Raw genomic sequence first — 27,894 nt, forward strand, 5'->3', positions numbered from 1 at the left:
TTCTCTTACAAGATACTGACTCAGGTAGACATGTAGTTCCATTAGGCATGTGTAACTTCATAAATGAGTATCTTTCATGCGTGAGCCAGACAATGAATGTCAGCAGGCTGACCACAGAAAGAGGCTACTTTCAGAATCAAACTCTCATGCATTTTTTCATCTTGCTCTAAAAAATGTGATTGGGCAATCTTCCAGGTAATTGACAGGTCAGACTCGATAGACTTCAACAGTAGCCTCCTAGCAGATTAACCTTTGAGGTTGGGTGTAAATGGTTGATTTTAAAAGACTAGAATGACATGAGAGAAACTTACCAAAATATATCCCAATTGAAAAGATTGCGAAGAAAATACTTATCCAACACCATACCTATCATCACCAATTTGCAATAGATTTGTTCCTCTTTTACCACCCGCCCCCACTCCCCAAAGGCAATCACCAACAGTCCTAGTTCAAGTGTTTATTCTTTACATATTTTTCTAGTCAATGAGAGTCATCAACAGGTTGCTTGATTGTAGAAGCTGTTACAGCAAAAAACAATTATATAGCAGAAGCAGGTCCTTCCAATGACTTTTCATCTGTCTAAACTGAGGACACTCAAATCAAATGTATTGGTCCCACATGGGTAGGGTTCAAGAAAGTGGCTCAACATCACCTTCCCGCGGGAAATTATGGATCAGCAACAAATGCTGCCCTTGCCAGCAGCACCCACATCCCATGAAAGAATTAGCCACTAGCGGCATACAACTCAACATTGTCTTTGGGTATGTAATCTCAATAGTTAATTGCATGTTGTTTGCAGGTGTTTGTTGGTAAAATAGTGTTACTAAAAGAAGATAAAAAACAAAAACAAAAAACTGCAGATGCTGGAAATCCTAAACAAAAAATAAAAAATACCCGGAAAAACTCAGCAGGTCTGGCAGCATCAGCGGGGGAGAGTACAGTTGACGTTTCGAATCCTCATGACCCTTCAACAGAGCTCCATGAGGATTTTTTATTTTTTGTTTTACTAAAAGTAGAGTCAGTGGTTTCTGTTGTTGTGGATGATTTAACTTCCTTGGTTATTGAACAGAGATAGATGTTTTTAAAACATATACACTGTGAAGTATGTTTGTATGAAAGGCATTTTCTACTAAAATTAATCCATCTTGCTAAAATAGTGTTGTGTGGCCACACTTGTGGCTAGTCAGTGATTTCTATTGGATGACAGTACTCTACATATATGTGGAATGGTATCCAAGGACTATGAGATGATTATTTGATAACAAAATGTCATGAGAATCAATGGGGTTCCCAACATTTGACTTGTTAAACTGGTGCTGTACGTACAGTCTGTTGATGTTAATCAAGGAAGCACTCAAGGAAAATTCCTGATGATTGGAACATATTGGATACGTGCCCCAGTGAGAAATTACCTGACTAGGTTAGCCAACTATGTGCAGGGTTTTCAGAAAAACCATGCACCAGAGCATGCGAGTTCTATTACGACTTAGGCAAATATAGACCTGCAGCTTAGCCTATTATATGTTAATTGTTAGAAAATAGAGATAGTTTGAGTAAGTTATATTGGTATTTGTGGGAGTTAGGACTGAGTTTTAGCTTTAAAGTTTACGTTTGGTTTGCATTTATGTATGTGTGTGTTTTAGTTTCACTTTAAAAAGGTGCTTACATTTCTAATGAGTTTTCCAACTCTTATAAAGTAAAGGCAGACATACAAGGATAGAAGGATCGGAATATTGTCTAGCAACAGAGGGGCAAAGAGGTAGGTCCCTCCCACAGACACACACGGAAGAGGAGAAACAGTTGTTTTGGAGGCTGTTTGGGTGCAGTTAGTTATGAAAGTTCCTGCCGGGAGAGACTGGAGCAAAGGGGTCAGAAAGCCAATTCCAAGCTAAAGTAAAACCCCAAAAACTCCAGGGAAGTGGAAGAGGGGAAAGTCCAAAGAAGACCTCCTAGTCAAAGGAAGTTCAGGAGCCTGGGAAAGGGTCCTATTAAGTAAAGTTAAGAGTGAATGGCAGAGAGAAAGGCTCCATGCTTCAGATTTAAAGAGACAAAAGCTGCAGAAAGCAGATTTAAAGCGAGAACAGCTTGCAAGAGGCAAGAAGGTCCAAATAGACAGCTGAAGGTCTGTAACTCTTTGCTATGGGCATGTAAAGCAGTGGTACTGTTGACGGCTGAGTCAGAGACAGAGTGCACAGAAGACAGCTTGAATGCATGTGGTGCCCCAGGGAAGAGGATCATCAGGAGAGTTTGAAACCCTGGAGATGAATCCTTGCAGAAGGCGTCTGAGAGGAAGCATCGGTTTGGGAGAAGATTCAAAAGTGCAGCCTTGGAGAGTGGAAATTGGAAACCCTCGTGTGAAGGGCAGAATTCAGAGAGACTGGTTGGCTCACGGTGTGATAAACATCTGGAGGGAGTTGAGGAGAGATCCATAGCATGTGGTTGAGGCAGCATCTGTCACTTGATTTCAGAGCATGGTGTGTCTGACCGCAAAGTGCCTATTGGTACATGGACTGTGTACTTACTGTGTACATTAGAGTATAAGATAGCTTTTGTAACTTGTGTTATCCTTACAAATCTGTATACAGCTGTAAAGGCATTGTTGTGGGTGAGAGTATTGTAATATAGTTTGTCTTTTCTTGTTGAAAAAATGTTTTATTCTTTTGTTAAAAGTTTGTCAGCTGACCCCTGTGCCTCTGTTCAGTAGCTACTCTCCACATATCTAACCAAACAAATAAAAGTTAGGATCTATCAAGCTGGATTCCACTCTGGGATCAGGCTTAGCCAGGGGTAACCTCAGCTGGGATTGTAACATAATGAAGAAAAATAATGGGGCCAAGTATTTAGCTGGGATCAATGTTCTCAAAGCTGCGGGGCTCCTGTGCAGGCCACACACAAGTTGAGTTCTTTAAGTTACCGCACATGAGCAGCTGTGCAAAAAAAGTTAAAAAGCCTACCCATTTACACACATTGGCTGTGAACACCAAAAAATGAGGGTATGTTGGGTTGGGATACTTAGCCTGCAGATCTGACGCATGGACATGCTGAAACTTTACCCTGCCCGTTAAGAAATGGCACTGTGTGTCTAATCCATTGCCGAAGTTGACATACTTATTTACCTGCAGACAGATCTAAACTCATGACCATGATTAATCCAGCAAATTAGGTATTCCCTGTACAGAAAAAGCAAACTAGATACATTGAATGCTTTGACATTTTCTCAGATAAGCTAGTTTGTGCAAAATAGTTTGAGCTTCACTGGTTTTATTACTCGAGTATTGGGAACAATTCTGGTCTCCATTTTACAAATAAAGGTGCTGGAGATACTGCAAAAAAGATTTACAAGGATGATATTAGAACTGACCTGCTATAACTATCAGAAAAGACTGAACAACTTGGCTTAGGTGGGTGGGTGGCCTATGAGTGGTCTTTGAAAGTATGAAGGGGTTTGATAGTGTTGACATTTAGAATAGTTCCACTTGAGAGGGAGTCCAAACCTGGGGGTTATTAATATAAGTTAGACACCAATAAATCAAATTAGGAAGAAACTTCTTTAACCAGATAGTGGTTAGAATATGGAAATCACCATCACATGGAGTAACTAAGATGAACAGCATAAATGCATTCAAGGGGAAGACAGTCAAGTACAAGAGGGAGAATGGAACAGTGGGCTATGATAATATGGCTAGGTGAAGTTCCGTAAGAGGAGGCTTTTGTGCTGCATAAACACCAACAGAGACAAGTTGGGCCAAATGGTTTCTTTCTGTGCTGTGCTTTAGATTCTATGTAATTACTTAAAGGATAGGTAATACAAGGCCAGGGAAGTAGAGATGTTATATCTGATGTTATGGAGCTGAGAGCCCCTGGAGATCCACAGATCTACTGGCCCCTAAAATAAATCACACGGTTCTGTATGTACTAATAGAAACAAATGACCTGTGAGGTGATGTACATCCTATACATTATGTGGAGAAAATCCTGGTGAAGCTAAGGAATGTTAATTAACCACCTAATAATTTGCATTACTCCAAAACTGTTAGCAGGCACTGCTAAATGCTGCAATACAGTTATATTCTGTTTGCTATACTGTGGGAAGTTGACTGTCATGCCACTTGGGATGAAAAAATGGATCCGTGTTATGTTCCAGTTACGGAAGGATTCACTCTGGCATATGTAGATGACAGTGCTGAGTTTAGTTAGGTATGGTGTTTATCACGCCCCATGTCATCTAGAAAGGATAACCGCAGAACAGGCAACAAGGTCACTGTATTGTGGGGGAAAACAGAAGCCCTGACTGGAAAAAGCTGGACAGCACCCACGATGGGCCTGTTAGACAATAAAATAAATATATTTATGCATTCTTTGGGGAACTGGCAGGTGAGCAGGGTAGGAGAGGGTTGCCTTTAGTGCAGATTAGTGGCATACATGTGTTATTTGCAGATTCCACTCAAAAGGCAAAGTCCAAACTAGGTAATCTTGTGCCTTAACATTGAGAGCATATTTGTAAAAGAAAGACATATCATGTGCAGATAAAGTGTTACATGATTCAGATTATTGTCCACAAGAATGTATTGAACAGGGACACTGGTTCTCTGTTAATTTAGTTGAATGACTTTAGGGAGAAACACCTGATTATCAACCTGTACAGTAATGTATGGTCACAAAATGGGGCACAGTGACTGATGCTTAAAGAATAATGAAGCATTATATTGGCACTGCATAGTTATAGCCCCTGCTTGTTATGCAACAACCCTCATTATATTCTGACCACAATTCCTTTAAACTCAAAAAGAATACACGTTTGTTACAATGGAGCATTGCAGTGCAGGGTACAACATGGACAGCTTTGTTGTTTGCAGAAAAGGAATGCTAACATGCTTTTATATCAAGATTGAAACAATCTGAAACTTCACAAGCAAAAACTAAGCTGAACATGAGAAATCTCTGCCAAGTGGGTAACTAATGAAATAAAATGGTTTCTCTTCTCACTTGGTTCCTAAATAGTGTTAAACACCACACTCAAGCTAAAGGCAATATCTCCATTAAATGCCAGCATGTTTATTTGGAAGAGCGACGTGTAGTTTATGGCTATAGTACAAAGCTACTTCATCCACCCAGCAGGACAGGCTGCTGGTAGAAGGCTGGCTGTTTCTGAAAAATCAATGAAGTTGAATGAGCTTCAAACAAGGCATGAGGGAATGCGTCTGAATATCTATCATGGGTTGAAGTTCTTTCAAACCGCCCAAACTCAGATACAGAATTGCAAAATGCAAATATTGCAGAAGCTGGAAACTGGAAATGAAAACAAAAAATGCTGCAAGAACACAGCCTCATCTTTGGAGAGGGAAAGGTAGAGTTAGTTTTTCAAATCTTATGATCCTTCGTCACACTGAACAGCTTTTCCTTTAACTCTACTCACTACCTCCAAATAAAAGACGTTGCTATCGGAGCCCACATTCCAAGCTATGCTTGCCATCTTGTAGGATATGTTGAGCTTTCTTTGCTCCAGTCCCACTTGGGTTCCTTCCTTGACTTCTTTTTCTGGTACACAGATGAAGACCTCTTCTTCTTGCGTGGATTCCTGTTCTTGCTAAACTGGATTTTATGCACTTGATTCTAATTCCCACCCTCCCTTTCCCTTATGTGGTTCAATTCTGACTCATCCCTTACCTTCCTCAACTCCTCTAATTCAGTGATCTCTACCACAGATTCCCACAACTATCTTGATTATATTTCTATCTCACTTCCTGTAAGGCCCCCCCGTTCTCCCCTCCCAGTTTTGCAGTCTCCACGATACAACAAAAAGCGGTTCTGACAAAGGGTCTCTAAACCTGAAATATTAATTCTACCTTCCTGTCTCTACATATGTTGCCTGACCTGAGAGCTCACAGCATTTGTTGATATATGTTTGCAGTTCTCTGCAATACGCCCAAGTGATATTATTGTGTTTTTGTCTGAAGGTTGTAAAAGTTTGATTAGTCAATTGTTTAAATCTGGTAAACAGCCAAAGTATGTAACTATTGCTGAAAAGACTTGATTAATAATTTCTCTAAAAATCCTTTTACCTCAATTTCTGAAAAATTTCATAGGATCTTTTATAAATGGTTTAATTACAAACTTTTTCCAGATTTCAAGCACTGCACTGGACTGTTCAGCATCTTATTTACACTGCTTGCTTCTGTTGATAATTCTATTGATGAATAAAAACACAAAATATTGGAAATACTTAAGAGGTCAGGCAGCATCTGCGGAGAGAGAAACAGCTAACCTTTCAGGTCAACGACACTTCATCTAAACTGGTTAGAGACGTAACAGGTTTTAAGCAAGTACAGATTTAGGAAAAAGTCGGGGGGGGGCGTGCGGAGGGAGGGAAGAAAGTTCTGTGATAGCATGGAAGACAGGAGAGATTGTATGACAAGAAGAATGACGCTGCAAGGCAAAAGGAGATGATAATGAGATTATTCATTAATAAACTCATTTATTCAATAGTTTAGCCTCATGAAAAATATTGAGCATGACTGATGCTGTCTTAAGTGATGCAAGATGTAATAGATTGCTATGTATTATTCAGGAGCAAGGTAACAACAGGGGGGAGAGGTTGGAGGGGGCGGAGAAGATAGTCTGCCTTATTAACGTAAGTTGTTGCTGTTGCACACGATCACGTTTCTTATCATAGCGAATGTAGGTTCGCCTACAGAAACTATCTTTAAGCATGATCAAATGGTAACAACTGGAAGTTATCGTATTTACAAGGTCAAAAAAAATCACTGCTCAAAAGCAAAACAAATTTATCATAAATAAGAGAATTCCAATGTGGGACTTTACATGCAGCTATATTCTACTTCTGATCTGAATATTATCAGGATTTTTCTTTGCCAATTTTACACCTTCCCTCCATTCCTTGCCATACAGTATAATTAGGCACCACTGACCGAAGCAAGTTGCATTCTCATGCATTGGCCGAGGCAGTGAATGACGACTGAGGACACTGTAGTCAAACCACAGTCTTTAAGTTCCTAATGCCTGCACCCTTATGCTTTCCAGGAGAAATCAGTGGTGATTAAAAGGTAGTAATTTTACCTGATTTCTCCTTCCTCAGAAGCACCAAATGCTGTAAGATGCCTTCAAAAGCTGAGATTTCTCTAGCACCATTCCGCAAACTCAGCATAGACCTCTGATGTGTGTGGTTCTTGAACATTGGTTTTACCAAACCAGTCATCTGGAAGGCTTCTGCAAAGTACTCCGTATGAATTTTTAGCTATGATCAACAATGACAACTTAAGTTAACAGATGGTGGAGAGCTGTGGTTGCTGAAGATGACTTTCATGAAGAATGGCTTGTGAACATTAGCAAAGTATGCTGATCAATTTATAGCCTTAAATTCAGGATCAGCTGTTTATTACTATATATTTGATAAAAACAAAAAAGTGTGCTGTAAAAAGTATTATAACGTAGAAGGGGAATAAACATGATTATAACATAGGAACGGAATCACATGACAACTGATTTTTTTCTGGCAACAGGATAGAGATGAGCTAATCATAATGCATCCATGATTAGGACAGAACAAGGTCGGCAAGGAAATAATATCTACATTATGGTCGAACTCATGAGTGGAAACATTTATCAGTTCACTGCAGTTACCAACTGATAGATATTTAAAGCCAACTTTAAAACTAACATCACATACCATATCTTTAATTTGAATATCAGTTTCTAGCTTCTTACTTAACTAAACATCCTGATGGGTGAAACTGGAAGAGTCCTAACAAAGGCCATGGAGACAACTGCAGACTGGACTGTCCTGGCTGAGAAGAATAGGGAAGGTGAGTATGTGTTTGCATGTGAGAGTGTTGAGGGAAGTACCGATGTCAAGGGGATGGAGAATAAAGAAAACCAGAAAGATTTTGGTTTACATTCAGAAATATTTCTGCAACCATTTCATTTATTTAAATTACTATTTCAGTCCTCAACAGCATTTATTTGGTTGCAAACTAATTTTGAAAAAACTTTCATCTTTTGGTTTTGAGACAGTTTTCCTTGTTAGTCTGTTTTTTTAAATCAATTGTGCTGAATATCAATTCTATTAAAAATATCTTTAATGAGTTACGTTCCAGAATTGGGTTAAAAACATTGTAAAAGACCATCACTAAATAACAGAAAATTGTGACTGTTTCTAGGCAAGTTCCTTCCTTTTCCCACAACCCCCTTCCCAAAAACCCTGTTCTGTTCTGTACATGTACCATTGTCAGGTTGGGCAGGCAGCAATAAGGAAAACTAAATCCCCCACAGAACTGAATTAGAAGAAACTCCTCATTAATAGTCTCTTCCATCTGCACTTTGTTTGGCTAATAATTACAAATGTAAGTATAAATGGCTGAAAATTTCACCTAGTGCCAAATGTAAAGGCAAGCACACCCTGATATGTGAGATAAGTACAACCAACATTAAATATTAATGCAAAGATAATATAAATTTCCATTCTGGCTGTACTTGCACAACAGACAACAGACTTTTTGCATTCTTTACACAACTGATGACCTATGACCATTTTACTTAACTGATCTTGTTACCTGTGACCTTCAATCCACTTTTCTTAAAGATGGAAATAGTAAGAACTGTAAAACTGTTCCAGTATATTCCCCAGTAAACTGAAGATCATTCCCTGCAGGTTCAATATAGAAGCATTTGGCAGTTCAGACGATAACAGATTTGTGTTTTTCTCTTTTTATATATACACAGAATTTTTTAATATATATATGTGTGTGTGTGTGTGTGTGTGTGTATATATATATATTTATATATACAGAATCTGCTCAATTTCTAACACTTTGTTTTCTATAAATCACCTCGTTAGGAAATAAAAGCATTCAACAGTTTACTTGATCTATTTTCTGTAACACTAGGAAGACCTGAATATTTCCCTAAGCTTTAAAAAACCCAAAAATCTCAGGACAAATTCAGTCTGTCCCTCTTGTGTCTTTCCAGTGCCCAAAGACACTGAAATATTTACTTGCACAATGAACAAGCACGTGACTTTCTTTTAAATTAAGAAATACTCATCATCATAAGCCATGCATGGTTTTGGTGCCACCGCCTACCAATCCCAATAATAAACCTACATTTCTGGTTTTTGTACTTAAAATAAGAGGAGAATCTCTGTACTTTGTGCTGTGTTCATTACACAATGTACCTGTCTCTGACTGTACTTTTGATTCAACCTTTGCTACTTCAGTCACAGTCAATGATTGCTACCTTTTTGTTCTCATGTCTCCAACCCTTTGCATTCTGCACAATTTTTTCTTCATGTTGCATTGTACTAAATGTCTGTTATTCTGCTCAAGTAATCCTGGACTTGGGAATTGTGAGAATGCAATTCAAGACCAGGAAAGCTCACTAAGTTTCTGCCATTGTTTTCTACCTATTTCCCTGAAGAGTAGACAAACTTAAAACCAAACTGGTGGCAGCAGGCACACACTGGTATTTTCACTTGGCTTGATGCTGGTCCTTCCCCAGCTGGTACTCCCAATATGGATCTATAAGAACACAATCCAGCACAGAATCCCCCTTAAATTGGCAAATCAGGAACCGCCTGTCTCAATTTTGTTCCCAGAAAGGTTTACAAGTTCTACAGAATCCAGCCCTTTCTTTCAGCTACTTGGTCTCAGCGTTACTGTCACAGTTCACTGGTGAAGTTCCTGTGGTGGGTGAGTTCATGCAGTCTATGGGGTTGTTGATCGCCTCATCTGTCAGTGTGGCATTTTTTGTGAGCTGTATACCCTGGATTAGGTGGATAAGCCGTTTCACTTTTTCCAACGAGGTCTGCATATCTTTTTGCCGGGCAAGTAAAGTGTTCTTAGTCTCCATACATTTCTAAAGAAAAGAAAAGTTTATTTTAGTGTAATCAATTGTAGATGCTACTGAAAAACACATTCAATTCCACTTCCATTCCCCAAATAATCTTTCAATCCCAATACCCAGGTTTGGGATACTCCATATTAGCTCATACTGGTCTTTAGCGATGATCCCCATTGTGGCGGATGGAATTCATGGGCAGTAAATGTGAGGTTGTTCATTTTGATAAAGTAATAATTTATAATTTGAATAGGAGAAAGTTGACTGTCATACAGAGCAGAGGGATTGGAGGGTACAGGTTCACAAGACATTAGCAGCACCTCAAACGAGTAAGGTCATAAAATGAATGGAATACTGGGTTAATGACAAAAGGAACAGAATGTAAAGAATTAGTGAGAGCAGTTAGAACAGTGTGTGCAGCTTTGCGCTCCATGCTATAGAAAGGATGTTGAGGGAATATAGACAATTCAGTGTAGATTCATCAGGATTCTGTCTGGTAGCTGAAAATACAAATGCAAAAACAAACTTACAAAAATGTGTCTGTCTTAATTGGAGCAGAAAAGCTTATGTATTAATTTGATGCTGTAGTATCCCAATTTCATGAGATAAAGGTTTAATGGAATCATTCAAGAATTTACATTTATTAATCTTGTTATATGTAATTTCATGATTCACGTGTTTTGGGAATATAACCTTTAGTTCAGGTATTGAAATATTGTGAATGTTAAGGTAAATGAAAGCATCAGGCTTGAAAAGTTAGTAAATGGACTTGAAGTAGTTGCAATTCAAAGGGTGGCTTATGTTTATTTAATGTCAGAATTGAAAGTGGGAAAACACAGAACAATAGGTGACCCCTATTAGTCTTGTGATGGGGACAACGATTCTACAGCTGTCTCAATAAGGGGTTTACATTATTCCTGTAATTTTCCGAGATCAAAGAAGTGTTTGAAAGCAGCTGGTAAACAAAGGAAGGTCTTAAAGTATCCATATACTTTTCAGATCAAAGGGCAGATTTGAAGCTGGAGATAATTAGAATAAATTTTTAACTGGGACATCCCAGGTGTGCCACTCTGGCGTAAATAGATTGCAGGGAGGTTTTTTTTTGGGGTGTGGGGGGCGCGGGTGGTGCGGTTTGCATTTTTATCTGCGAGATTTCTCAGAGGAAGGCAAATGAAGTCAGCCTGGAAGCAGCTTTGAGACAAGCAGAGAAAGAATCTGCTAGGAGCTGTAAACCAGTAGCAGAGAGTTGTCACCTTGCTGGACGGTAGTGAAAGGACCCCAAGAAATCTTATACCTCGGAGAATAGAGGGAACACCGAGGAGAGTCAAAGTGAATAGATGAAAGCTGTGGCACATCTTGGTTTGATCCCAGGAGAAGTGAAAGAACTCTCAAGATCCTGTAAAGTATAAGGGAACACTTGCGTAGAAATAAAAGGATGAGAAGCGGTCTGTTGAGATTTTCGGGTTTAAAGTGCAAGTATTTACAAAATATATTGTGAAGTTAGTAGTACCTGTTTTGTTTAACTCTTATGCAATAAAAGTTTTGTTTAAAATATGAAATATTTTGGCATAATTCTGTTAGTAACAGGGAGAACATAAGAACTAGGAGCAGTAGGCAATTCAGCCCCTCGAGCCTGCCCCGCCATTCAATACGATCATGTTCAAGTTTCTTTTCAAAAGTTACCGATGTTCATCGAGATTGTAACAATTTGAGCTAGAAGCAAATACAGGCTGAAATAGGAGCCAATAAAATATTGCATTCAGATTAAGCAACTTAGTCTGTTTATGAATGTAATGATTTTCCATCCAAAGTTTATGACATCCATTTAGGGCTACTGCAAAAAGAAATATGACTATACTTTACACATTCCTTCATATCTTATAAAAGTTCTACAAATTTTTTAATATAAGAGTTACTGCATTGTTAAAACCATTCTTATGCAGCATTATCATCTGCTTGAAGAAGATGGAATTTACAGAGACTACATACAGACCATGAACTGGACAGGTGCATTACAAGAGCCACTCTATTTGACCCAAGAAAGTTAAAAGAAATGACTCAATTATACATCCTCCGTTAGCACAAAAAATGAAAGCCACCATTGATCTTCCAGCTGCTAAAAACCTAAAAGGAATACAAATAATTCCCATTTTGGTTGCTGTAACTCTAGCCAGGCATCATATTTGAGAACTGTAATAGTCAAGCAGTTGTGAGTTCAAGTTCCATGCCAGAGGCTTGAGCAAATTAATTAGACTTCAGTTCAATACTGAGGGAGTAGTGCATTGTCAAATGTGTTGTCTTTCAAACGAGGAGTTTAAAAAAAACATAGAAAAATTATAGAGTGGTTACAGCATAGGATGCAGCCATTCAGCCTGTTGTGTCCATGCTGGCTCTCTGCAAGAGCAGCTCAGCTAATTCCATTCCCCACCTTTTCCCTGTAGCCCTACAAATTTTCTCTCTTCAGGTAAATACCCAATTCCCTTTTGAAAGCCAAGATTGAATCTACCTCCAGCACACTTTTAGGGCAGTGGATTCCAGATCCCAACCACTTGCTACATAAAATGTTTTTATCTCATGTCGCCTTTTGTTCTTGCGCCATTCACCCAAAATCATTCCCTTCTGGTTCTTGAACCTTCTGCCAATGCGAGCAGTTTCGCTATCTACTCTATAGAGACTCATGATTTTGACCACCTCTATCCAATTCCCAAGTGAATTCGTGGGATGGAGGCATTATCTATAAGGAAAGATTAAATAGACTGGAGCCTTTATTCTCTGGAGTTTAGAAGAATGAGAAGTGTTCTCACTCAAACATACAAAATTCTTGAAAGGGTTTGACAGGGTAGATGCGAAAGGATGTTTCCCCTGGTTGAGGGGGTCTAGAGCCAGGGGACAGAGTGTCAGAATAAGGGACAGACCATTTAGGACTGAAATGAAGAGGAATTTCTTCTCTCAGAGGGTGGTGAATCTTTGGAATCCTCTATACCAGAGGGTTGTGGAGGCTCAGTCATCGAGTATGTTCAAGGCTGAGATTAATAGATTTCTACATATTAAAAACCTCAAGGGATACGGGGATAGTGCAGGAAAATGGTGTTGAGGTAGAAAATCAGCCATGATGTCACTGAATGGTGGAGCGGGCTCAAAGGGCTACACCTGCTCCTATTTCTTATGTTCTCCTCTCGACTTCCTCTGCTCGAAGGAGAACAGCCCCGGCTTTTGTAATCTATCCTCATAACTGAACTTCTTCATCTCTGGAACCATTCTTGTAAATCTTCTCCATAATGGCTTCACATTCTTCCTAAAGTGTAGTGCCCAAAGTGTGCAGGTTACATATAAATCAGCCCCTTTAAGTTACCACACAAAATCATGCAAAAAAAATTAAAGGGCCCAGGCACTTAAACAAATCAGCCCAACACAACAAAAAAAGAGAATCTGCTGTTCAGGACATGCAGATACACAGATTTAATCACTGAAGCAACAATGATTAAAGTTAAATTTCTGTATGCGTGCTCATAACTCAAATGGTGAAACATTCATGTTATCTGCCACCTTCTTCCACTGTGAAGTGTTAAGTGCATTAAAAAATTAGGATGGACCCAAGTTATTGTCTTGATGAACAAACTTGCACTGGCTCAACTCAAATTAAGTTCAGCTCCATCCCTATTTAAGATGCAACCGCCCATTCAAAAAAGATTTTGTTTTCAGTTAGGTGAATAAAGCAAGGGGAAAGAGCAATGTAACTAGTGAAAACAGGTCTCCAGAGATTTCATGAGTTGCCTAACGAAGAATGGAAGGGGAAGAAATCTTCAGCTCAGCCTAGCTACATTTCATGTACAATTAACTCAAAGTTCATTCAATGTTATTTTTACAAAAATAACTTTCTGCAACCGTTGCATGTCGGCTTGGAGAAAGCAAAGCGGTGGCTGAGTGCACACAGTCATGCACACTCCTTATTCAAAGGTACAATATGCTATATTACAGAACATTTAATGTACTGCTACTCAGAATTTCAGTGAACCCCACTTACATCTATATCTATTCTGAGAATCAGACATAAGCAATGGTGAAATCTAAATTTGAGAAAGGAAATATCGTGACTGCTTTCCTGAGTCTAAGGATTCCACGCAGGTGTTCACAATTGCTTCAGCTGGTTCAGCACCATTCGCAACTCCTCGGATACTGAAGCAGTCCACGTCCAAATGCAGCAAGACCTGGACAATATTCAGGCTTGGGCTGATAAGTGGCAATTAACATTTGCACCACACAAGTTCTTTGCAATGACCATCTCCAACAAGAGAATTTAACCATCTCCCCTTGACATTCAATGGCATTACTATCGCTGAATCCCCCACTAACATCCTGGGCGTTACCATTGACAAGGAATTGAACTGGACTAGCCATATAAATACTACAACAGCAGGTCAGAGGCTAGGAATTCTGCGGAGATTAATTCACCTCCAGACTCCCCAAAGCCTGTCCACCATCTAACAAGGCTCAAGTCAGGAGTGTAATGGAACATTTTCCACTTGCCTGGATGAGTGCCGCTCCAACTATACTCAAGAAGCTCGACACCATCCAGGACAAAGCAGCCCACTTGACTGACACCCCACCCACCACCTTAAACATTAACATCCTCCACCACTGATGCAGTGGCAGCATTGTGTACAATCTACAAGATGCACTTCAGCAACTCATCAAGGCTCCTTTGACAGCACCTTCCAAACCCAAGACCCCTACCACTTAGAAGGACAAGGAGCAGATGCATGGGGACACCACCACCTGAAAGTTCAGTTCAGTTTCCTGTGGATTTGACCATCTAACATTCTTTCCTGTTACTGTATAGTAAGAAAGGAGCCTTCACCACAAGCGTGTAAACAAACCTAAAACAACTTTCAAATTATAGATAAAAACAAAAAAACTGCAGATGCTGGAAATCCAAAACAAAAACAGTTCTGTTGAAGGGTCATGAGGACTCGAAACGTCAACTCTTTTCTTCTCCGCCGATGCTGCCAGACCTGCTGAGTTTTTCCAGGTAATTCTGTTTTTGTTTCAAATTATAGAACCCAATCCGCCATTGAAAATTCATCCAACTAATTGACCAGCATCACACATCCCTATTGTGTGAAATTCTAAAAGTGCATTCTTTCAATTAAGCAAATCTCATCACTCTAACTCCATCTCTATTTTGTTTCCAAATCCTAGGACAGGAATGCTGGAATATAGTCAGTTAATGTATGCACACTAACTGAAAAAGTGGCTGCAACTACACTTGCTTGAAATACCCCTTGACCTCAGAAAATGATAAGCATATCCCAGAAAGGTCCTTTGAGAAAAAAAGTTTTTGAAGCAGCTTATTTGTTATCTCTCTAAACAAACTTGTAGCTATGGTTTTCAGGAACCATTAGCTCATCTTAAAACTTTCCTGTTTCAATTTTGTGTAACCAACAGTGGGAGAAAATGAAGTCTGAATGATTGATTCACTCGATCCAGTCCCTCACTTCAACATATCAGATTGGATATGATAGCCCCATCATCCAGCTCATCTAATTGGTTGTACCTGCAACCTTCAATTCCGGTTGGGAACATTTTGTTTACTTGTAACTTGCTGGCAAAGTGACTTCTGGGTCAAAAAACTGCATCTTAAAATGCTTACGAATGATATGTATGAAGATCTCTCATGCCACCGCTACCAAACAAAAGATAGATACTCCATTAAATAAAAGCTCCTATCAGTTCCTTTTCAACATTCAGTTTCCAAGCATTAAAAACAAACTGCATAAAAAGCAGCTGTTACCTTTCAGAAAATACTCTCTGCTTCTTTTTACCTCTAATTTATGACCACGATTTTAAGTTTCTAAGTCAGAGCAACATTCTCTTGTCCCTGGAGCTTGCTTTACTCACTGATATGAAATTGCTCAGCTGTTTGACTTTCTGTTCCAACTGCTCTCGCTCCTGCTTTAGCTCCGCACTCCACTTCAATAATTTCTGTTTTTCCTCTTCTTTTGCTGAAGAATAGAGAAAATACAATTTGAGAACCTACAATACAGAAAAAGCAATACTCAACAAATTTCACAAACATAACTAATATTCAAGATTGTCCAGCAGCTGAAAAATGGAGCTCAATATTTGAAGAGGCATTGTATTCATCAGAATGGACATATAATCCTAAAAATTAAAAACAGGATGTTGCGCACTTGATGTCCCACAATGCTCTTTCATTCTTGTGTTTGAGCTACCAGGTGGGCTGCACAATAACACTTCTATTCATATTACCAAAGAGAAGGAAGAAAAGAAAGAAATAAGACTACACAAAATATCTGTTATGAAGTGACTCCTGAGATTTTACATTAACTTTAAGTGAAATACAAAGAACCCTGGCCAGCAACACAATAGTTTTACTTTTTCCCACAAAAATTTGCACATATTCTGTTGCAATGTGAATTGTGTTACACTTCTGAAAGGCAACATGATTTTCCTAACAAGTGAACACATTGTGTTTGACTGTTTTAATAAAGTAACATGTAACCCAGACCACGATGAGATAATGATTCAGTTTTCAAGCAGTATCCTTAACAGGACTATCTGCTTCACAATAAATATCCGTGCAATGTATCACAAGGGAGAAAGGATCAGTCTAATTTATAGCTGTTCTGACATGTAATCAACGATGAGCCAATATTTCTTGCAGATAAACTCAGAGGACGGCAAGCTCTTACCGGCTTTGTAGGCAATGTAAGAATGGACAATAGCTAGTGTCCCAGGCCACGGGATAGCTTCTTCCTTTTTCAGAATCTAAAAACAGAATGTTTTCAACAGTGATGGATAGAATATGTCACTTGCTTAAACTCTTTTCAGCAGGCATTAAGACTATAAACAAAAACAATTTGCAACTGACTTGAGTGACAAGAAAAAACTTGCCTTTATGTAAAGGCTGGTCAATCCGTAAAGTACTGAAGTAAACTTATTCTTTGTAATTCTTTTTCTATTAGTATTAATGCATAGTAGAATACTGTTTGCATTTCAATGAAAGGAAATTAGATTTATTTAATCATTGTGTATCAACAGCACTGTCCAAATTGTGCCCAGGAGTGCACATGACAAATGGATGACCATGGTAGAGAATAAACCGGTTAGTCTCTTTGTGCTTGGTGGTGGTATCAGATATTCTCAGGTGAAGTGTAGCAGACTGAGGTGTCAACAACATGCTTTAATCACAAGCCAAAAAAAAACCTCTTTCCTATACAGGTACAATGTTTCCTCCATTTCACATCATCTATTCATGGATCTCTCTTCAAAAACATTGGCAATCTAGTGCCCATGAGTTCTAAATTTCAGCTGGTTCAGGCGAGTAACAGATTTGAGACTGTCCGAATTGAATTTCACTTTGGATCTTTAACAGTTATCTGACAGAATCCACTAGAATTCTCCATGTCCTACACGTAAGTGTAAATTTCCATCAGTACCGTCTGAAATATTTAAGTTAAGCTGTTACATTTTAAGTCAGGAATAATAAACTGATCATTGTAATACCCAACAACCAGAGAACAGCTAAAAATGGTAGTTTGTCTGGTACTGTTCATTACTGATTTTATTAACTTATTGTCCTGAATTATATCTATGTGTATACCCTGGAGTGTTTGAGACACTGTATGGCATAATGAAAGAAAGATTAAAAAAAAAGAAAATCCCACCAAAAGTGTTTCCAAAACAAAACCCTACAACTACCAGAGGTTATATTAGACTAAAATAAGTCTAAGGCACTGTCTAAGCCCACACCTGCTCCTGACATTTGGGGCAAATCCACATTCCTTTGGGAATGGCTTTTAATGGCGGGTCCAGGCACTCCAGGTGATACACACGAGAACAAGTGTCACACATCAGCAGCTGTCCACTACGTCGACACACAGAGCAGAAATCCTCATGGATGTCACCCTATCAAAAAACAAAGTTACAGAATCATTTACATGGCTTAAGTTATAACTTTGGGTTTTAATTTTTGTTACAATTATTATTTTAAGTGACTCCCAATATGGCAGACACAAGCCTAAATAAGTACATGGCCCAGGCACTATAACATCTATAACACTGGGAGTTCTGGCAAGGTCCAAATTTGGGTGCCCATCTGAGCTGAATTTTCTACTCAAGCTTTCCTTAATCCAACCTTATCTACTTCTTAGGATGGGAGTAGAAGCAGGCCTGGGTAGGGAAGGCCTAAATGCACCAATCAAATGCAGCACTTGGTGGATCAACCCAGGAGTGGCATTGACTGATTATATGGAGATGCCAAAGGGCTGGACCGTAAATGAGACAAGTGGAACTCAAAATTGTGGATATTGAAATTTTCTTTCTTAACCTTTTTCTCTTTTCCTTTTAGCATTATTATAGATTTAACTGCAACTTTATACAAATTGCTTGAGGATAACAGCACAGCTTAAATCTAGACCTAATTAAGATTTTAGTCATTACATCAATGGATATTATATTGACTCCTCATAAGATATCTTGTACAACATTGCTGTATTTTAAAAAAATTGAGGAACTAAATAATAATTAAATGAATGAATGAGCAAATGAATAAATAAATACAAAAAACAATTGTGATTAGGTTGCACTGTGGACAGGCAGTTGAAACAGGTTACAAGTTTCCCTCCAGATAAGTCAATTGATTTGCCCACCCACCTTTTGCTTAAATGCCATTCTAAACAGGCCTTTAGATTTACTGCAGGCCTGCACCAACTTTGCCAAACAGTACTTTCCAGTCCAAGCTGCCTTTACTTTTGAATCCTAATCACCTTTGAAATAAAAATCTCTCATGTTCAGTGCTTAAAGAGAGCCTGACACACATTTTAAACAAATATAAATGCACTCACAGACAAGGTTGTATTTTTTGTGATGTTTTCAATGTCGTTTGTCTCATCTTGTATCTTGCTGACAGGGCCCCTTTGTAAAGTAGCCCTTGTGGCTAAATAGGGCAAACCCTAGTTAAAGATGTTTTAAAATAAAAAAAAAATAAAATAAAGCTGTAATTGTCCATTTGCGGTATTGCATGTCAACCCATCTAGATTCTTCTATGAATTGTTACTGGATTTAATTGTGGTGCTGTTCCAATAACTGCTAGTGCACCGATTGCCCTGTGTGTGCAACAAATATACTAACTCTCACATACAGCAGGCATGAATTTAACATATATTTCCTGTTGTGCTTTGGGAAGAATCATTCAGTTCTCAATGAGTACACACTAAGTTCCAGGGCAGATTAAATACTGCAAGTGAGTTTTACATGAGTTAAAACTGAAAGTTTGTTCCCAAAGAACGAACAGAAGACCTCCTCTGACACTCAACAACTTGCACTTTTAAATTAAAAAAATATTCCAATAGAGATTTCTTCAGCATTGATTTAAAAAGAAGCCAATTGGGAGAGAGGAGGTTTGTAGTTAAGATTTAAGTTGTTGTAACTGTAAAAAGGAGCTTTAAAATGTTCCCCCATAAAGTCATCAACAATACTGTTTTTGTTACTTCCAGAACAAACTTTGCGCAAAAATATACATTTTCCTAAACCAATATTGAATTTAATATTTATTAATCTCTCAAAGACAAGTTTGAACTTTCCAACAACTAACATTTTCATTGTAGTCCTGGATATTAAAAAACTTTTGATACAGGAGAATTAATATAATCTCAGAATTAGAAATCATTTCTCACTGACAAGAATACTACTTCATGTAATTGTTTACAATATTTGCACCTATCAACATTTCATATTGAACTTCAGTGAGAACATTGAATGAGAAAGGGTCAAGAAAAGTTAATTCCTTTTGTACATTAACTCTCCCACCTTAGCATACAATTTAATTGTAAGCAACCCCACTGTTTTTACCTCTACCAGCCTGCAGATTGTTCCAAGTATTTACAAAGTATTCAAAACACATTGACAGAGATAGAATAACAAAGATAGAGTGCAATATTGATAATTTGTTATGGGTACGTGAGTGAAAGATAAGGGCACATGTAAATGAAGAGTTCTGTCATGAACTAAATCATTACAGTCATCAGTTACTATATTTTTTCAACAGATTTCAAAGCACATTTTTAAACAATTATATGGCATGGTGATTAAAAAAGCAAATATTCTCTAAGTGTGTCTTCACAAATAAGAATCAGATTGCACCACACTGGCAATCTGCTAGAAGTTTAAACCCACAGCCTACACGACAAACTCCCACTCTCAATGGTTGATCGATTTTCCAGGTATATTCAATGGCCTATCGATTCACTAGGCATACCCAACAGAACATAGGAACAGGAACTTGGCTGATCTGTGACCTAATTCCATATTTGTGCCTTTGTCCCTCGAGCCTGCTCTTATTCAATAAGAGATCTGATTGTGGCCTCAACTCCATTTCCTATCTGCTCCCCATAACGCTCTGTTCTCCATAACCCTCAACTCCTTTGTAGATCAAAAATTTTTCTAATTCAGCCTTGGGTTAACCAATGACCCAGCTTCTACTGCTCGCAGGAAAGAGAATTTCCAGCACTAATGACCCTGCGAGAGGAAAAATTTTTCATCTCCGTCTTAAATGGAGACCCCTATTTTGAAACCATGCCCCTAGTTCTAGGTTAACCCACAAGGGGAAACATCCCCTCAGCATCTACCCCGTCAGACTTCCTCACAATCTTATGCTTCAATAAGATCATCTCTCGTTCTTCTAAACTTCAAAGAGTATAGGCCCAATCTTTCCTCATATGACAACTATCATCCTAGGAATCAACATTGTAACCTTCTCTGAATTGCCTCTAGTTCAAGTTTATTCCCCCACTTAAATAACAAGACCAAAACTCTAGATGTACTCTAGATGTGATCTCACCAACTCCCTGTACAGTTGTAGCAAGACATCCCTATTTTTATACTCCATCCCCTTCCAATAAAGACCAACATTCCTTTTGCCTTCCTAATTACTTGCTGTGCTTGCATGCTAACCTTTTGTATTCATATCAGGACATCCAAATCTCTGTATTGCAGCATTCTGTAATCTCGCTCCATGTAAATAATACTCTGCTTTTCTATTCTTCCTACCAAAGTGGATAACCTCACATTTTTCCACACTATAATCCAGCTGCCAAATTTTTGCTTACTCACTTAACCTATTTTCCTTCGTAGTCTCTTTGGGCTGGATTTTCTCCTAAGGCTTGTGAAATGCAAGTCAAGATCTTTGTGGCTTCCCAAATGCCTCCGAGCTCACTTTGTGCCACATTTTTGTATCCTGGCGGCTGGGGCAGGTTCCAGGTTCAGTTTGCAAGACGTAATTGGGTGTGGGCTTGGGTTTGGGCCAGGAAGAGGCTGGGGTAGAGGCGGGTTCTTACTTTCCTCTGTCCAATAAAAGGGCAATTAAAGACATCAATGTCAAAGACCTGTCTGCAGACAACCCTGAGAGGCCACTGGGGGGGTGCAGGCTGCAGGGTGAACTGTGACCATTGCATTGCAAGTACTGTTGAGTTAGATGTTGGCTGAAACATTGTTGTCCTATGCAAGCTAGCCAATTGACAGGAAACCCTTAATTAAACCAACAGATATTGCTGTGTCCACTGTTTTAAGTCAATGTTGCTACTTTAGCCTATCCTTTGAGTACCCTGCCACACCAATCATTTGCTGCTCACCCCTGAAAGTCACTGACTTTTAAAGAAACTTCATGCAGCAGCTCACACAACTCTACAAGTTGTCACAGCAGCTCGGTTCACCTGCTGCACGCCTTACTCCAACTCATCCTCACACCCATCTCAATACATTCCATTTCAGAGAATACAGCTCATTGAGGACTTCCAGGCTTACATTTAGAAGCATCATAAAGCAGATCTCAAATGCTCCTGGAACCTCTTGGGCGCTAACTGCAATTGCAAGCTGGGGCATGGCTTGCCACCCTATCACTTGCATTGCAATGCTTATGCCACCAAGCTTGTGCTACTCAAACCCTTTCCTTCCATGCCACACACAAGAGCAGCACACTCCCCTCACTAGCATTATATCTCAACTCATGACAAGGAAAGCCATGACAATGTACATGCCGGCTCATGTGCCTCCTCTTTCCCTACACCAGGACAGAGTAGCCAGGAGACCCGGGAAAGAGTATCGCCCAGGCTGTGGTGTTCCTGGAACTGCTCATGTGGCAGCAAAGGCTGATGGGGAGGGATGGGCTTTGGGGGTATCATATTGGTCACTAATAGTGATGGGTGATTCCAAGCTATGAATGTGTTCAGCCCGGGAGACATTGACTGCCAGCAGACCCAGTTTAGGTTCTAGAGCTGTGGTTCCACCCTCCAGAGAGGAATCAGATCTTCGGCAAAAGGAGGAGGTACAAGTATCGCAGGGTGTGCCGCCACCACCTTCCAAGGCAGCAGGCACCAGCCCAGGGACACACACACACAATTTTAGCGCATTAGTGTGCAAGGGGAGGTGTCAGAGATGGTGGAGGTAGATGCATAATTCCCCCAGAGGAGGGAGGGCGGTCACAGGGTAGTGAGGCAGAGCCTCAGGAGTCTCCCTTTGGAACTGAGTATTTGGACATGTAGTGGCAGAAAAGTGGCCATCTGGCTGAGCTCTCAGACATTGAGAGTTCATGCACCACAAATGGAGGTGTGTGTGGTGGACATGAGCTTGGCTATCTCTCGGGTTGGGGAGCACATGATCAGCAGCCACAAGTGTCATCAACTCAGTGAACCCTATGCAACAGTATGTGCAATTCATGCAAGAGGTCCTAGATCTCCTTCACAGTATCAATAGCACCACAGCATTAGTGGGAAAGGAGCTAAAAGCTCTGAACAAGACCATCCTGTGGGTGGCAGATCAGTGGCTAGGGGGTCATGGCAGTTGCACTCCAGCACCATCCCCAGTCAGCCATCTGGACAGCACACCAAGCACTGAGCAATCAAAAAAGGTGGGTGAAGAATCCATGCATTTTGAGGGAATCTCACTGTCCCCCAATTTCTTAGCCCCTCAACCAAATGCATATCTGCTAACCAGGTCCAAGCAGGGGCAACTGCTGCCACACCATCATCCTCCTGATGGTTACCATTTACCAAAAACTTAACTAGGCCAGCCTATAAGTACCATGGCTACAAGAGCAGGTCAGAGGCTAGGAATCCTGCAGTGAGTAACTCACCTCCTAATTCCCCAAAGTCTGTTCACCGTATACAAAGCACAAGTCAGGAGTATGATAGAATACTCTCAATGTGCCTGATGAGTGCAGCTCCAACAACACTCAGGAAAGCTCAACACCACCCATGACAACGCAGCCTGCTTGACTGACACCTCAACCACCACCTTAAACGTTCTCTCCCTCCACCATGATTGCCGTTTCTTCATTGTTACTGGGCCAATATGCTGGAACTCCCTCCCTAACTGCACTGTGTGTGTACCTACACCATATGGACTGCAGCAATTCAAGAAGGCAGCTTCCCACCTCCTTCATTCTCAAGGGCAATAAGGGATGGGCATGTATCCCATGAAAATGATACCAAATAAAATGGGTTTCAATTTTAGGTAGCAGTTTCTTATGCAGGACTTTATTGAATGCTTTCTGATAACCTATATAAAAATATAAATAAATAAATATTCCCCTGTTCACTACTTTGAATCTTTTGAAGAGGTATTTAATCGGGTTTGTCAGACTGGACCTAACCCTAGAAATCCATGCTGATTGATTGCCCAGGTATTCCAAAGGGGCGACTGATTCTCCAAATATATCCAAGAGCTGTCTGATTCATCAGGTTTGGCAAACGGCTGACTAATTTATTAGGTATTCACCATTTTCAGTGATGATAATGAAACAACTAGATGGTATACAGCAGAAAGCCAGTGAATGAATTTCAATATGAGCTCCAAACCTGGAAATCTTAGACCTCTGTGGGGTAAAATTTTGTGCTCAAAGATGAGAGGGATGGCAGTGAGAGGAGGTGAAAAATTTCATTTCTGTCAGCCATCAGTATCAAGCACATCCGAGTAAGGATATAGTTTTCTTCCATTTTGCTGTAACTAACCCGCCTTAGCCTTGTCCTTAGGAGAGTATTAATGCAAAGCTATTTTATTTTACACTTCATTCTAATGAACATTGTGGAAAGTGGATTAGGCCACACAAACTCATGTTGAACCCTTAGATTTGTCAGGAAGAAGTTTCATTCTTTCAGACTTGGCTAGATGCAAACCCAATCCTCAAAATGAAAATCTGAGACTCCTCAAAACTTAATTTCCCTCAGTTGAAATTCAATTAACTATCTACATCTCTGTTAAAAGATGCATCATGGAAAGCAGAACTTTTAATCTCACTGTGAAGCAATCCTGTATATAGCATTTTCCCATAATCTACTTCGAATTATTCATTCCTAAGTATCTGATAATAAAGCAGTGGAATGCTCCATCCTTTTGTTAACACGTTCAAGTAAACCCCCAAAAATATGAAGAAAACAGAAAAGGAATGTTAACCGGTGCACCGTGTACTGCACAAGATACTCCTATATTATGGAAACATAATTAATGTTGGGGCTCTGCACTTTGTAAACCACTCAAGCTAGTATTTAAAAAAAGAATCACAAGTTAAAAATAAAACTAATAAACATGATCAGAGACTGCTCAAGCTTTGTCCTTATAGTTTCATATGAGCTCTTGATTAAGTTGTAGCTTTGCAACACAGTATGCAGAGTGAAATATTGCTCCCAACATGCCTTGTCTGCCAATACAAAACAGAGTTAAAAGCAACCACAGGGAACTCCTGTTCAAATTGCCCTACTCTGCTGCCTTGCAGGTGAAAATGAGGGAAAATCATTTTCAAGTCAGAAGTCGGTTCGGTTCACATACTGGAAAAATACTCAAGCAAGTCACTTGATTTCTGATTGTTTCCCCCTATTTCTGTGCACAAAGAATGGAAAAAAAAATCCAGATGGTGAATAGCTGAAAAGCACAAGCCACATCATTTTTTTTGTAATACTTGAGTAAATTAGCGGTACAACAAATTGCTCATTAGTCATGAAGATCTATGTGGCGGAACATCCACTCTAGTTGAGTTGCAGCATCCTGTCAATTTGCAACTAAGTACACAATCACATTTAGCAAAAGAATCATATAATAGATTCCAAGGGATGGTGAAGACCTGGACCCTCAGTGATGGACCCAAACTGAGTGTGCAGTAATATACAAATATAAGAATATACATATACTTGAAGGTCTATATAGTCTCTCAATGCTCTCATATGCCGTAGAGCTGAGTGATCTGACTTTCAACACGGAAGCAAAGACTGAAATATTAAAGTTATAGTTATCGTGCAGTTTGTGTTGCATTATACAGATGGAGGCTTTGTTTAGCAACTATGCAAGCATAAAAGGGATGTGGTGAATGAGTGAGCAAGGTGAAGGGAGGAGTAGGAGGAGGAGGAAAAGCTCATGAAGTAGTTAAAATTTCTATACTATTTCTTCTTTTGTTACCCATTATCCATGCTACAAGAAAAATAAATAAATCTGCCTAATTAATAACTCAATGTGCTGAATTATCAACCCTATGAAATTTGGTAACTTACATCTACAGAGCTGGGGCTGGACGCAGACTGTGCTGGAGCACCAAAACTGAGCAAATTCTCTGTTTTTTCGAAATCTGGGGAGGCAGGATGACTCGGAGGGGAGGAAGGTGCCATTGCCCCCATGCCCAGCACACTAGTGTACTTAGGAGGGCGACCTACATATAAGAAAAAAAAAACACCAAATATATACACACACATACCTTCAACCACTGATCCTCATTGGCTGCCATTGAGGAAAGAGGAGGAGGAGCATAGACAAGCATTAATAAACAATCACAAGTTAAAGGTCAATACAAGGAACAAGCAATAACACGTAACAGGCATGTAATCAAAAAAGGAAAATGAAGTTAACAAATTCGTCAGCAGTAATATGTTGGATAAATGCTATGTGGTATAATATACAGAAATTATACATCTGATCAAAAACTATAAATAATAATACTGGTTATTTTATTATACTATGAATTATAAAAATTAATGACTTTATTGATCAGATTTCCAAAACCACTACTTGAGGGTTAAGTATCTAGCAAGCAATGAAGAAGTTGTAACATATCAACACATGGCATAATTGTTTTAAAGATATAAATGCCTATGCAGTTGTTTGGTACTCAATGACAGTTCCTCGAATCCCAATTTTAACAGACAATTTATATTTCAGAAAAAAGCTGCATTTAAAATAACATTTGGTACTAATTTTTAAAATTGTTTCTGTAAAAACAGTTCTAAATATCTTTTACAAAAAAACATCTAAACAAATCCTATTTAGGAAAACCCATGAACATAATAATTCAAACACATATATTTGTTAACACTCAACATGGTGCACAATGAAGAATCTGTCACTGCTCACATAATCTCAATTAAGGTAACATGAGCTTAGCATCCTTTTGCAAAGTCATTACTGATTTAGCCATTTGTTTCTTCTGAACATCTGAATTTGAAATACTACCTGGGCCGGGGCTTTCAAGGTAGGTGGAGGAAACTATAAACTAATACATTCACTGCACAATTCTGAGAGCTAAAAATTACACTGCCACCACCCCAGCACTTGTGATGATCCAAATTAGTATCCAAATGACAAAACAGCAGCAAAATTACTCTGGAGCCAATTTGAAATCAAAGAGGAATGAATTTGATAGAATAATAAAAATTGATGCACAAGAAGAGTCCATACAGCTCATCTTTGAAAGAGCTATCTCCAAATCCACCCATTTAAAAAACCATTAAAGATTCTACTTCCACCACTACTCCATAGTCTAACGAAAATGTCTCAGCCCCCTTGCTCCATTCTTTTGATTATTTTAAATGTATGCCCCCTAGTTGTTGATTTAGCAGCTGTGGAAGGTTACCCAATCAAAACTCCTGATCACTGCCTATGTGGTGTGCATTCATCCAACAGGTTCAACCAAGTCTTCCCACTGAATGGCCTCACCAAATCGAATATGGGGTTGCCACCAACAGTCTTAAAACCCTACTAAGTCCAATACAAAAGCAGCATGAAACACACTGATGCAGATTAGTAACCCAAAATACTTTTAAAGGATTTGCTAGTCAGGAGTCTTTGGCGAACTGGATACTGAATCGAAGTCATTTTCACAATGGAAGAAGGTTGATGCATTTACTGCTTTTCCTTTGTTAATCATCATCTTCACCCTATTGGCTTGAAGCTATGAAATAGAATTACTGTACTGAGGCCAATACAATTGCTGTACTAGCATCCATTTCATCTTTCAAGGGGTTTTGATTAAAACAATTACCAATAAATTTCTACCAGCACGAGTTTCAGGTGCCCGAATCCCATAAGTCTAAAACTGAAGTTCAACAGTGTGTAGTCTGCACTGCCTTTCGTACTAATAAAATTCCAGGAGTTCCAAGCTGTTGCAATGAATTTCATACAACAGAAGCAAAGGCAAAACCGCAAAAAGATTAATAGCCCATTGAAATGACTTTTATACCATTAATAATGGCAATAGAGGAGCACAGTAAACAACATGGGCTAAAGATGCAAGTTAGATAACGACGTGCTATTCTGTTCAGCAAGGCCAGAGAACAGGGATGTTTGAATGCTATTGATCCTTTACCAAAAATATAAGACCACCAGTATCATTTATGTTCTGTATTCCAATTTCCAATACATCACTACTTTCTTGGTGAGCAGTGCGGGCTCATTTAGGAAGGGAGAGGGTTTAAAATAAAATGGAAGAGCAGATTCTAAAATAAAGACAACAGTTTCCACTGACTGCCCTTCACTTTTTAATTGGCCAATTTAGTAATGCTTAGTTCTGCTTCTATAGCTAACACAAATGTCAGACAAAGGGGAAATGGGAATAATGTACTTTGCCTTATGGCATCCTGTCAACTGAGCATCAACAGACATCATGACTGGATGCTATGGAGAAACCCATTGCTCATTTTTGATTGGCTAGTTACAAACTTGATAATGGAAAGGCGGAGTGGAGGTTGGCAGGGTTGAGTAGGGGCC

The 27,894-nt window shown here is 39.2% G+C and overlaps 1 protein-coding gene across 5 annotated transcripts in view; it reads right to left on the minus strand.

Moving 5' to 3' along the window:
* Nucleotides 1–6,739: 6,739 nt before the first annotated feature.
* Nucleotides 6,740–27,894, minus strand: part of phf21ab (PHD finger protein 21Ab) — a 356,360-nt gene continuing 335,205 nt past the window's right edge. For 3 of the 5 annotated variants that reach the window (XM_041197191.1, XM_041197195.1, XM_041197190.1), the window contains 6 exons: nt 25,410–25,564; nt 18,720–18,827; nt 17,626–17,781; nt 16,566–16,641; nt 15,751–15,854; nt 7,903–9,870 (listed from right to left, as the gene is read on the minus strand). In XM_041197191.1, coding sequence (XP_041053125.1) covers nt 9,652–9,870; nt 15,751–15,854; nt 16,566–16,641; nt 17,626–17,781; nt 18,720–18,827; nt 25,410–25,564 — 818 coding nt within the window. In that variant the 3' untranslated portion in view covers nt 7,903–9,651. Of the gene's footprint in view, nt 7,256–7,902; nt 9,871–15,750; nt 15,855–16,565; nt 16,642–17,625; nt 17,782–18,719; nt 18,828–25,409; nt 25,565–27,894 lie in introns of those variants that run through there. The other 2 variants (XM_041197194.1, XM_041197193.1) reach the window with 2 other exon arrangements.

Source organism: Carcharodon carcharias, chromosome 10, assembly GCF_017639515.1.
Source record: "Carcharodon carcharias isolate sCarCar2 chromosome 10, sCarCar2.pri, whole genome shotgun sequence".
Taxonomy (NCBI): Eukaryota; Metazoa; Chordata; class Chondrichthyes; order Lamniformes; family Lamnidae; genus Carcharodon; species Carcharodon carcharias.